This window comes from Dunckerocampus dactyliophorus, chromosome 2 (genome assembly GCF_027744805.1).
Source record: "Dunckerocampus dactyliophorus isolate RoL2022-P2 chromosome 2, RoL_Ddac_1.1, whole genome shotgun sequence".
NCBI lineage: Eukaryota > Metazoa > Chordata > Actinopteri > Syngnathiformes > Syngnathidae > Dunckerocampus > Dunckerocampus dactyliophorus.
In genome coordinates, this window is record NC_072820.1 from 41,766,151 (window position 1) to 41,778,071 (window position 11,921).

The following is an 11,921-nucleotide window of genomic DNA, read 5'->3' on the forward strand; positions in this document are numbered from 1 at the left end:
TGAGTTTTCCTTTTATCGTTTCTGTTAAGTCAATAAAAATGCTTGAAAAATAGCAAGAAGAAATAATATCTATATCAGTGGTCACCAAGGTTTTTTTTTTGTGAGCGCTACTTTTACAAAATGAAAATGGCCAAGAGCTACTCGTTTTTGTAACGTTTATTTTAATAGCTAATTTCAACCCAAACTGAATCAGAACATTAACTAATTGTTGGTATCCACAGCTCACATTTTGGATTTCAGATTGCATTTCTTTCGAGTGTTCTCGCATTATTAACTGAAAAGCTGCATGGACAGCAGGCTTGCGGGCGCCTCATGAGGCGATGGGGGCTCTCATGTTGGTGACCCCTGATCTATATAATAATAAATAACAAATAAAATCATACAAATTACACCCATACATACATGTGGAACTCAATACTGTAAATTGGAAGGTCTTAATAATTTGGAATTTATTTCTTGATGTCTTAAGCTGATGATTACAGCAGCCAATGATAAAAAAATAAAAAATGTACTATCCCCGATAGTTTCAATATTATAGTGCAGGGGTGCCCAAAGTGCGGCCCGGGGGCCATTTACGGCATTGGCACATTCTATAAATACAATTTTTAAAAAAAGGGGGGAAAAAACAGCAGTAATTTTACAAACAAAGTTAAAATATTAAGAAAATAACGTCATAATGACAAAAAACTTGTAATTTTACAAGAATAAAGTCATAATATTATGAGGAAAAAACAATCATGCGTAATTGATTATTTCAAATAAAAATATTAATTAAATTAAAATCAAATTCATTACAATTAAAGTTGAAATATTAAAGAAAAAATGTATTCATTAATTCTTTTTCTATGCCGCTTGTCCTCAATAGAGTTGCGGGGGTATGCCGGAGCCTATTCCAGCTGACTTCGAGTGAGAGGTGGGGTACACCCTGGACTGATGGCCAGCCAATGGCAGGGCACATATAGACAAACAACCATTCACACTCACATTCATACCTATGGACAATTTAGAGTCTCCAATTAACCTAACATGCATGTTTTGGGAATGTGGGAGGAAACCGGAGTACCCGGAGAAACTCCAAACTCCAAATAGAGATGCCCAAGCGGAGATTCAAACCCAGGTCTTCCAGATCTCCTGACCGCGTGGCCAACATGCTACCCACTTGGTGTATGTACTGTATGTTATTTTCTTGAAGTTGTCAAATCATGAGAAACAAAACAAAACAAACAATAAAGTTGCAATTTTTGGAAAATTAGATTGGGAAAAAATTGTAATATTGCCACAATCACGTCAAAATATTATGGGAATAAAGTCGTAACATTATGACATGTAAATGTGGAAATGTTTATGAAACAACAGAACTGGAAAAACAAGCAACAAAAGTGTAATCAAGGAAAAAAAAGTTCTCACTGTTTTCACAAAGCTGAGCTACAGGCTGTTTTTATTTAAATATATATCAACATGAGTTGGCTTACAAAATGTAAAATAGGTGGCCCGTCCAGCCTTTGATTTTTCAGTGGCCCTCGATTGAAAAAGTTTGGACACCCCTGTGACAGTGAAAAACTCCATCCAATAAGCAAAGCCTTCCTAAGCCTAAATTGAAACGATCTCTTCGTCTAAATTGAACTCCTGAAAAAAAAACAACTTTTTCACAAGATTGTATTATATATTCCCTTCCCGATATATTTTTTACAAACTACAACCACTGAATTACGCAACTGTCATAACTGATTTATCGTTTGTGTATGTATTTTCTATATAGGACTACACCAAAAATGGCCAATACAGTACACCAGACATTTATTGTAAACCATCTTCTCAGTGAATACACGTTTCTGACAGGCAAATAACATGGCTGAATAAACACAAACAGGTGTTTGCATTGTGAAGGTACTTTACCAGTACATGGTAAATCGTTGTTATGCAAAAATGACCTGAATGGCATCTTGAGAACATAGTTCTTGTAATGATGACATCCTACAGTACTTATTTTTCACAAAAAATTCAAAAGTAAGTAAATTCAATAAAAAAAAGGAGTTGTGAGTGGCTGTGTAAAAAAGTACGAGAGCAAAACATTCACATTTCTAAAAAAAAAAACAATTTCTTCTTTTTTAATTATCTGTATATTTAATATCATTAGTACATTAAACCATGTTCCTGATTGGTTGATTTTCACTGGCTGATTCTAAACTATCACATGCATTAGTGTATGCAATTATATTTGTTATTATGTCATTTCCAGAACAACTAAAATGCATAGATGATTTTAAAACAAAGACAAAAAGGAGCACCAAAGGCCTATGTTCAAATAAATAGACCTCTTTAAATAAAAATGCAAATAAAATGATCTTATTATCTATTTGTCCAGGTTTGTGTATTGCACATCCTGCTCCGTGAATGACAGGCAACTATTGGTGACTAAATGAGCGTGTAGAAGAGTGCTTGTTGTTTGTCAAGTAGCTCATTCATGCACTTCTGCAAAAAAGATAAAATCTGTTCAAAATGAGCATATTTTAACCTATAAAAGCACATACATTTGGCATTGCATGATCAGTCTGCTCTTTTTGTTTGTGATCAAAACATGCTTCAGACTCACTGTGCCTCCTTGTGGTCAACCAAGGCCCTAGCATAGCAACTAGAGTGTTTAGCGTGTCCATTAGACATACAGTATCTTCAAGTGTACGCTTTCCTCTGTGAGCACTGGCAGCCAAATACAAGGCAATGCTGCTGGTGATGCAATCTTAATTGGATCCGGGGTGCCGGAGCTTGTAATTGAAGACGTACGGTATGTTACTTCCTTTTGCTGTCCAGGATGGCCCTCCAGTCATCAGACCAGGACTGAAGGCGCCTCTGTGAAGGCCTGACAGGAAGGTGCTTGTTGTGACAGGCGGTGAACAAAACGTGCTCCCACGTGGGTTTGGTCTCCACACCTGCACAAGAGATGTGACTGGCGTGAAATATTATATAAGAACAGAGCCGCCATGGACCACATGGTGCGGCGCCTACACAGCGGTTGCCTTAGACAGACACTAACACCATGTAGCAGCTGTCTTACAAGATGCTGGTGAATCACTTGAAAACACCCACGTCGCATTACACAAGCATGTTACGGCAGCACCCTTTTCCTTCTTTTTCATTCCCATATACTGCATACTAGGGGTGTAACGGTACACTAAAATGTCATTTTGGTTCGGTTAATTGTTGGTACAAAAAAGGAAGAAAAAAAAGACTTAAAATGCTTTTATTTTAAAAAAATGCAAAGACAACTTTTTTTTCTTAAATAAATAAAAGCGCCCAATTTAGGTGATATTTCAAATAAATTATTAAGTAATAATTAATCAGTTTTTGTAAATAGGAAAATAATAATAAAATACGATAAAAACTGTTGTATTTAAACAATTGTTTAAACATGTAATGGACAGTTACAGTTAAATAGCTCTCTGTTGATAGCTCGTTGACGACATCACTTTCAGCTTTTTCATAAAATGAGGACGTGATGTTATTTTGTAGCGAGGTTCAACAACTTTAATCATAAAAAATGATTAGACCACCCTTGTTTCTTCAGTTTATTGATCCATTTTAATGCCTGGTACAACTAAAGGTACATTTGTTTGGACAAATATAACAATGATAACAAATATAGCTCATAAGAGTTGAATTTAAGAGCTGATATCTAGCAACTTCCATGGTTTTCTTGATAATAACCAAATGGCAAAGTTCTGACATGAATAGCTATAGCACTGTACCGCCAAAAAATGGAACTCTTATGAGCTATTTTTGTTGTCATTGTTATATTTGTCCAAACAAAGGTACCTTTAGTTGTATCAGGCATTAAAATGAACAAGAAACTGAAGAAATAAGGGTGGTCTAATCATACTTTCCATGACTGTACTTAAAGCCAGCGCTCTCAAAAGCTGAATATGGACGTAAGCTCGTGGCTCTAAAAACTCCAATCCCATGTGTTACTGCTTTGGCCCGGTCAGAGTTGCTTGCTAGAGGTTGTTTATATGCTGAAGTTATCGGTGTTTGCACTAAGCTGCTTTTCTTTCTTGTAGATGTAACATTCTCTGCCGGATGATGCCGCTTTAAGTGTGCTAACATGTAAGACGTGTTTCCTGCAGCATACCCGATATCGGCACACAAGTTTGGATTTATCCGCTTGCCTTTGTCCATCCGTAAAAGCCAAGGTGTTCCCAAACAGGAGACTCTAGTGAGATTGGAGGGTCTTCCAGCTCAGGCTTCTTGCTTGCATTTGCCATGATGCCATTTGTCACGCCTGCGAGCTACTAGCGTTGCCCCCCCTCAGTCAGTAGTGTCCGACACTCGTCCGTGCGGAAACCCGCCCAGGACTTTAGTTCTGCGTGAAGCGCTTAGATCACTCCAGTAATAACTTTAATGAGAAAAATAGCATAAAATATAACCAACGGTACGAAAGTGGACCGAACCGAACATGCAGAACCGAAACGGTTCAAGACATCCATGTGAACCGTTACACCCCTACTGCATACGGAATCATTTTTACAAGTGGAACATTTACACACAAATATTTACATTATGTTACATATCTGCGACCTCAGTGAGGACAAGCAGTACAGAAAATGGTTGGATGGATGTTACATTAGTGCTTTTTCTAATGCTCATTCATGCTTGTTCTCTCCAAAAATAGGCACTTTTTTCACAGGAAACCCATCTCATTCACCATAAGTTGGAAAAGCTGCGGCAGCACTAGCTTTCAACAGTCAACTTTATTACAAGCCGGCCTAAAAACAAGATAATATATTATCGTAAGTGATTACTGGAATTACAACGGGCAAGCAGTGTAGATTATGGAGACACTGCTAGACGGGAGGACCCAGCGGCCTGCGGAGCATCAGAGCCACGTACCACAGCAAGCCACTTCAGAGGGAAAGGAAGGTGGTGCCACAGCAGACAGAAGCACAGTAGCCTGAAGACCACGCTACAGGCCAGGAGCAGGGGAGCAGAGTTGCAATTCCAATTGCAATATGAATTGCAGGAAGTAGAATTGAAATTTCATGAAATTCAGAGAAATTCATGATGCATAACTAAGGTATATATAACAATGGAGCATTACAGTATGTATTTAAAACATGAATTTTCTAAAAAATATTATTGTATGGACTTAATGTGCACAACACTTTATATTGTATATAGTTACGAATAGTATTTTTTTTATCACAAAAAAATAACATTGAAAACCTTCTCAGATACAACAGATCATTAAAGTTGTAAAAACTTTCAAATGGTTCGATAGGAGGATAGAACAGCTCTTCATCTCCCAGAATACCTTGCTGCAAGGTACAACTACAAATTCTGCTAATGCTCATGGAGGTGTTGATTGAATATCATGAAGAAGAATAAAAGTCCAGTTTTAAGGTATAAATGGTGTATTTTGAGGGTTTTACTTGCGACATTTAAGTGGTAGGGAGAAGAAACTTGGCTTGGAGGTTATACAGTACCCGCATGCAGAGCTACATAAATAACTTAGTACATCATTAGTAGTAGTATATCGTAGTATATAGTAGTCACATTGGTAGTAGATAGCAGACTTACATCACATCTGCATAACAGTATACGACGATACTGCTAGAGTTTTCTAATCTCTCCTCCCTCCTTGTAAAAGGTGCCTTTTATTATGTTTGATATGATGGAATGAAAATAATGAAATGAAATCAAACTGAGACTGATACCTAAAATGTCAGGCTTGTCGTCTATAAGGATGTCTCCACTGACCACCGTCTTGTCTCTGGTCAGGATAACCTGCTCCAGAAATTCATGTCCCAAATGCTTTTCTACCCACGCATACTGGAAAAAAAGAAAACACATTGACATGCAGTAATAGTTCCTAAAGAGAACACAACGCGTCACTGGTGAGCAAGAGAGCGTACCTTTTCATAAGGGCAGTGCTTGAAATGCTTGATAGGGCTAGTGCAGATAAAGACATCTGTACTGCGGAATGAAAGAGTAGGAAATTACACAAAACACCAATATTGTCTCATTTTCAGGATTTCAAGTGACATCAGGACTATAACGCAAGACATCACAGCAATGTGAACAGTACAGGCCAGTTTGACTGGACATTAAGTGCTGTGAGGCCATTGTGTGAAAAACCCACACTTAAAGCTCATGCAGCTAGCAGCTAGAATCTGCAAAACATCCTGCTGTTAAGTATAGCAGAAATTACTGGATTGATTCAAAAAATGTAAGAATACGATAGTATAATATGTTTGTAGCTACAGCCACAAGATGGCAGCAAATGAGCATAAGATTCAAGATTCAAGAGTTTTATTGTCATATGCATAGTAAAACAGGTAGTTATACTTGTACTATGCAATGAAATTCTTATTCTGTTCATTCAAGAAAAGAAAGAAAACACAAGAAAGAATAAGAACATAAGAAACATAAATACCAATAAATTAAGAAACAACAACAGAAGAGACATGAATACAAACAAACAAACAAACAAATAAATAAAGTGCTATGAGTGTGTGCGTGTGTTGCGTGCGGCGTGTGTGAGTGCTTCGTTGAGAAGCCTGATGGCATGTGGGTAAAAGCTGTTTGACAGCCTTGTGGTCCTGGACTTCAAACTCCTGTAGCGTCTGCCTGACGGTAGGAGTGTGACTAATGAGTGTTGTGGATGTGTGCTGTCCTTGATGAGGTTGTGTGTTCTTCGTAGGACTCTACTTTTATAAATGTCTTGCAGTGAGGGGAGGGCTGCCCCAACAATGTTCTGTGAGGTCTTCACCCGCTGGAGTGCCTTCCTATCACGTGTTGTACAGTTACCAAGGGAAAATAACATCCTGGACCAAGTCTACAGCAACATGAAAGGTGCTTTGAAGGCTGTTCCAAGACCCCACTTTGGAAAGGTCGACCACATCTCCATATTCCTTTATCCAACATACAGACAACTCCTCAAGCAAGCTCCCCCTGCAAGTATAGCAGTTAAGTTATGGAATGAAGAAACTGATCACGTACGTCAGGACTGCTTTGGCTGCACAAACTGGGATGTGTTTAAAACTGCAGCGGGGAGGGAAGATTGTACTGTTGATTTGGATGAATATGCTTCTGCTGTTACTGGCTGCATTAGCACATGCATAGAGACTGTTACCACCACCAAGTATTACAGAAAATACCCTAACCAAAAACAGTGGATGAACTGTGATGTAAGGGCTAAGCTACGTGCTCGTTCGACTGCATTTGTCATGGGCACCGCTGAGGACTACAAAAAGGCCAGATATGACCTCAGGAGGTCCATACGGGAGGCCAAAAGGCAGTACAGACAGAAGCTGGAGGGCTGCTATTCCAACTCAGACCCTACCGCATGTGGGCGGGGCTCCAGCACATCACAGACTATCGACAGCGGAGTAGCGTAGCCACGTCCAGCCAAACCACACTTCCAGATGAGCTGAATGAGTTCTATGCCCGCTTTGACACCCAAACTCCTGATGAGCAGAGAGGGTGGCTGGACTTGGGGAGCACACAGGACTCACGTCTCATGGTTAAACACAGCCTCTCAAGCCTGATCTTTCTTTTTTCAAGTTGCTGTTTTGTAGAAACTGCAAATGATACAGAATAAGGGCCCAGTCACCCCACACATGCTCTGCCTTTAGAGGTAGCAACTTCTGTTACCTTTAACACAAATCCAACCGCCGTCAGAGCCGTAACAGAAGATCTGGCATCAAGCTGCCTTCTCCAGCAAAGCGGGGAAATTGACGCATTGTCATTTTATGCAGCGACACACCATCTCGCCATCAAATAATTACATGTGTGGTGACGTCTGTGCCAGAGTTTAGGGCGAGTTAACACTTGCACTGCAGTCTGGTACTCTGGTACCAAAAATACACTGTAAATACTCGGCGTGCACTTGAGTGCAGTTTGGTTAGCATTCACACTTGCATTTTCGTCTGTGGACCAAATAATGCTCTCAGTTAAGCACATGCACAAGGTCGCACCTCAATAGGACCGTGTACAGTACATGACGTGTCCATTGTCTGACAACCTCATGCACCCAGGTATGTGTAACTACTGTATTTACACTTCTAGGCTGACATTTAACTCTTATTGTTTGTTGATTTTCAATCGGCTTTCTGTTGAGTTTTGCAAACCATTGCCTTCTGACATCATTGCCGATGTTTTTGTCTGTTGGTGCGGTCGATGTTCACACTTGCCTCACTCTGCACTAGACTCCACTTGCAAGATGATCTCGGTCCGGTTCTGGGTTTAGGTGGACTGCGTTCGCACTTGTCCAAGCGAAACATACTAGAACAGCAAACGAACTAGAGTTGGTTTTAAACGGACCAAAAAGTGTGACTGCACCCTTGTGTGACTGGTCAGGCGGGAGAAGTCAGTGTATGTATGCAACACACCTGTGCTGCCGTTCAAGCAGCTACACGGCTGATACTAGCTCCATTAGGTTGCCTAGGTCCCCCTACTGATTTTAGAAATTTAAAAAAAGGGGAAAATCACAGAAGTATCAACCTCTAACTAACTAACCAATAAACAAACCAAAACATGGACTATTGTATACATACAGTGTATAAGTGAAGGATGCTTGTGTACCTACTTGTCCATGTTGGACATCTGCTTAACAGCTTCCACTCCACCTGGGAGGGGCTCCAGCTCTTTGAAGAAATCCTTGGACTCCCATATACTTATGGCTTTCTCCTGGAGATAAAGAACACGTGCATGCTGTTTATCACCAAGAGGGACAAACTCTGCGTAGGTGTGTGCACACATCATGAACAGAGGACCTGACTGTTACATTCTTAATATGAAACATTCCAAAGATAATGTAAGACACACTGTTGAGCTCACAATCTGGCATATTTGCACAAATGATTACCATTTGTTTTAATACAGTATATTAAGGCAGGGGTAGTCGGTTTTCTTATTGGCCCATGGAAAAAAACAGGTAAAAAAAAAAAAGAGCAAAAAGGCACAATACAGAAAAAGCTAAAATGTTGGTACGAATAACTAATAACACAAAGGTTGGTCTTCTAATATACTGGCTATAATTATTTTGCCTTTTCACAGAATAAAATCTATACTGTACTATAACCAGTGTTGCCACAGTTACCTTGAAAAAGTAATCTCATTACTGATTTTAAAAAGTAATTTTGTTCATTTACTCATCATTTACCTTATTGATTACTTTAAAAGTAACTAAGTTTGATTACAAGTGACTTTTTTAGTTACATTTACAGCTGTCGTCAACACCCCCTGCAGCCCCAACATGAAAATGACAACTGGTTAGATTATCTCACAACAGGCACAATAATAAAGACATTATAATTATAATTATAATAATCATAACATTAATCACGCAGGCTACTGTTGCAGCTGTAACCCACAGCAAGCTAAAACTCAACTCGGAACCCCCAACATCACTTCCTATCCTCCACACATCCAGAACATACTGCGACACGCACAAGTTTTATTTATGTCTTAAATGGCTTATTTTCTCTGATTATATCTACTACATTGGGTAATATGAATGCAAAGGTGACTATATGTGCGTTGCTTCATGTCCAGATGGCTCTAATAATGTTATGTAATGTAACAAACTGTATATAGAAGATTGTAAACAGGTTTTCTATGCCATAATAACAAAAATATCCCATTTATAAAGAAGGAATCCTACTTTGCGGAAATTCACTTATCACGGACGGGTCTGGAACCTATTAACCGAGATAAACGAGGGATTACTGTCCTTAGTTTATTGGCAGTGCTCTTTTAACACTAATGTCAATGTCTTTCCTTACAATTAAAGTTGAACTTAAAAACTATTTCCTGAAATAAACAGGTTTTTTTTTTCTAAACTGGGGGAAAAATGATCTTGAATATCTTTCCTGATAATAAGTGGGTGATGTATTAGTAACAAAATGATGCCACATAATTTGATATAAATGAAAGTGATCACCCTATAGAGGGGGGAAATCAAAGACACCCCAAAAATGAATGTGAAAAAATGATGCATCAGACTGGTCCATTTTGCCAAAATGTCATTGTAGCAACTCAAAATGATTCTCAGTAGTTTGTGTGGCCCCCACATGCTTATCCGCTTATCCTTCTCCCGGTTGGGCATACCCGGAACACCTCACCAGGGAGGCGTCCGGGAGGCATCCGGACTAGATGCCCGAGCCACCTCAACTGGCTCCTCTCGATGTGAAGGAGCAGCGGCTCTACTCTGAGCTCTTCCCGGATGACCGAGCTCCTCATCCTGTCTCTTGGGGTGAGTGCAGCCACCCTACAGAGGAAACTCATTTCGGCCGCTTGTATCCGCAATCTCGTTCTTTCGGTCACAACCCAAAGCTGAGGCATGACCATAGGTATGACCATGACCAAAGCATGAACATAGGCGAGGGTGAGAACATAGATCCATCGGTAAATTGACAGCATTGCCTTCCGGCTCAGCGACCGCATTACTGCAGACGATGCGCCGACCCGCCTATCGACCTCACGCTCCAACCTTCCCTCACTCGTGAACAAGACCCTGAGATACTTGAACTCCTCCACCTGGGGCAGGACCTCATTCCCAACCCGGAGGGAGCAATCCACCATTTTCCGACTGAGAACCATGGCCTCGAATTTGCAGGTGCTGAGAAACTGCCCCAGTAAACGCTGAAGGTCACAGCCCGATGAGGCCATCAGGACCACATCGTCTGCAAATAGCAGAGACGAGATCCGAAGGCCACCAAACTGGACTCCCTCGACGCCTTGGCTGCGCCTAGAAATTCTGTCATAATCATGTCAACATTTACATGTTTAAATAATAATATTGTATATGTTCTTTCTCTGTTATATTGTTGTGCAAAAACTACTCAAACATTGAACAGTTGAACATTCAAGCGTTTATAGAAGGTCAAACTAAGTCCATCTGTAAATGTTATAGTGCATCTTAGGTTCGTCCTGATATTTGTGTACTGTACAAACTTTGTTTACATGCAAACAGCTGAATGGTAGAGTACTGTACTTACGCAAAGGTCACTCCTGAGGTGTCCATACTGCGTGGACACCCAGAACCCTCTCCTGTCCTTCAGAGTGATGTAGGGCTCATCCGGATACCTAGCCCGGTACTTCATCGAGAACCCGCCCTCAAAGTCGGCCAGAACGCCGTCCATGTCAACCAGAATTCGCAGTCTCTTACCAGAAGGAGAATGGAAGGTCATGTTAAATATGTCACGGAGGAAAGTGTGTCTCCTTCGTAGTAGGCGGCTTGTGGTCGACAGGAACATGGCGGACTTGGGCGGCACCAATTAACTCTCTCCACAAAAAAAGATGAAAGTGTTTTCCTCCACCACGTACGTTACATGGATCGTATTCGTCTTCTGTTGACGTTTTGTGTCACTGTGAACGTTGTCATTCGCGCCGCTCCAATGCTAACTTGACGTTAGCTTTGAAGCTAATTGCTAGCTAACAGCTAGCTGAGTGTACTCCAGAGGACAGGTCAAATGTGACGGGCTTTTCACCATAGTGTACCAGGGTATGACAGAGCCATTTGTTGGCGTGTTTTAAAAAAACATCCTTTCTAAATCCGGCAACCTTTGAAAAAATATATTTTTTGATTTGTCAGAGGAAAAAGTACACAGTAGACACTACTGTGGTCCCAAAGGTAAACAACACCATAGCTCATCTGAACTCGGAGGAACAAACTGTACTGTGCTCCAGAGGTGGGTAGGTCGATACAAATATCGACTATTTTTACGTTGTAGTAGCTGTATCGGGTCGATTCTAGCGTGGTGAGTTCAATATTTTTCCGTTCTACTGTATGTTTGTTTCCACAAATATGCGTTTTTTTAGTCATGACCGTGTTGTTACATTGTCGATATTTCAACCCTAGCTATATAGTTTACAAACTCTGGACAGAAGTTTTTGGACACAGGAGGACTCTGTCGGCAAAAAGCCAA

At 40.3% G+C, this 11,921-nt stretch overlaps 1 protein-coding gene across 1 annotated transcript; it reads right to left on the reverse strand.

Moving 5' to 3' along the window:
• Nucleotides 1-1,780: 1,780 nt before the first annotated feature.
• LOC129177260 (5'(3')-deoxyribonucleotidase, mitochondrial-like) lies at nt 1,781-11,690 on the reverse strand. The gene is made up of 5 exons (XM_054768180.1): nt 10,992-11,690; nt 8,579-8,679; nt 5,904-5,964; nt 5,706-5,820; nt 1,781-2,927 (listed from the first exon to the last, which is right to left on the reverse strand). The coding sequence occupies exons 1-5, from the start codon at nt 11,247-11,249 to the stop codon at nt 2,788-2,790; spliced, it is 675 nt and encodes a 224-aa protein (XP_054624155.1). The 5' UTR covers nt 11,250-11,690; the 3' UTR covers nt 1,781-2,787.
• Nucleotides 11,691-11,921: the final 231 nt, after the last annotated feature.

Excerpts from the sequence above, each read along its gene's own strand:
- LOC129177260 (XM_054768180.1), bottom strand. The coding sequence starts at position 11,249 with ATGTTCCTGTCGACCACAAGCCGCCTACTACGAAGGAGACACACTTTC. Across the intron at positions 5,965-8,578 it reads CAGATGTCCAACATGGACAA|TACAGATGTCTTTATCTGCA; the intron begins GTAGGTACACAA and ends TTCATTCCGCAG. Across the intron at positions 2,928-5,705 it reads CGACAAGCCTGACATTTTAG|GTGTGGAGACCAAACCCACG; the intron begins GTATCAGTCTCA and ends TCTCTTGTGCAG.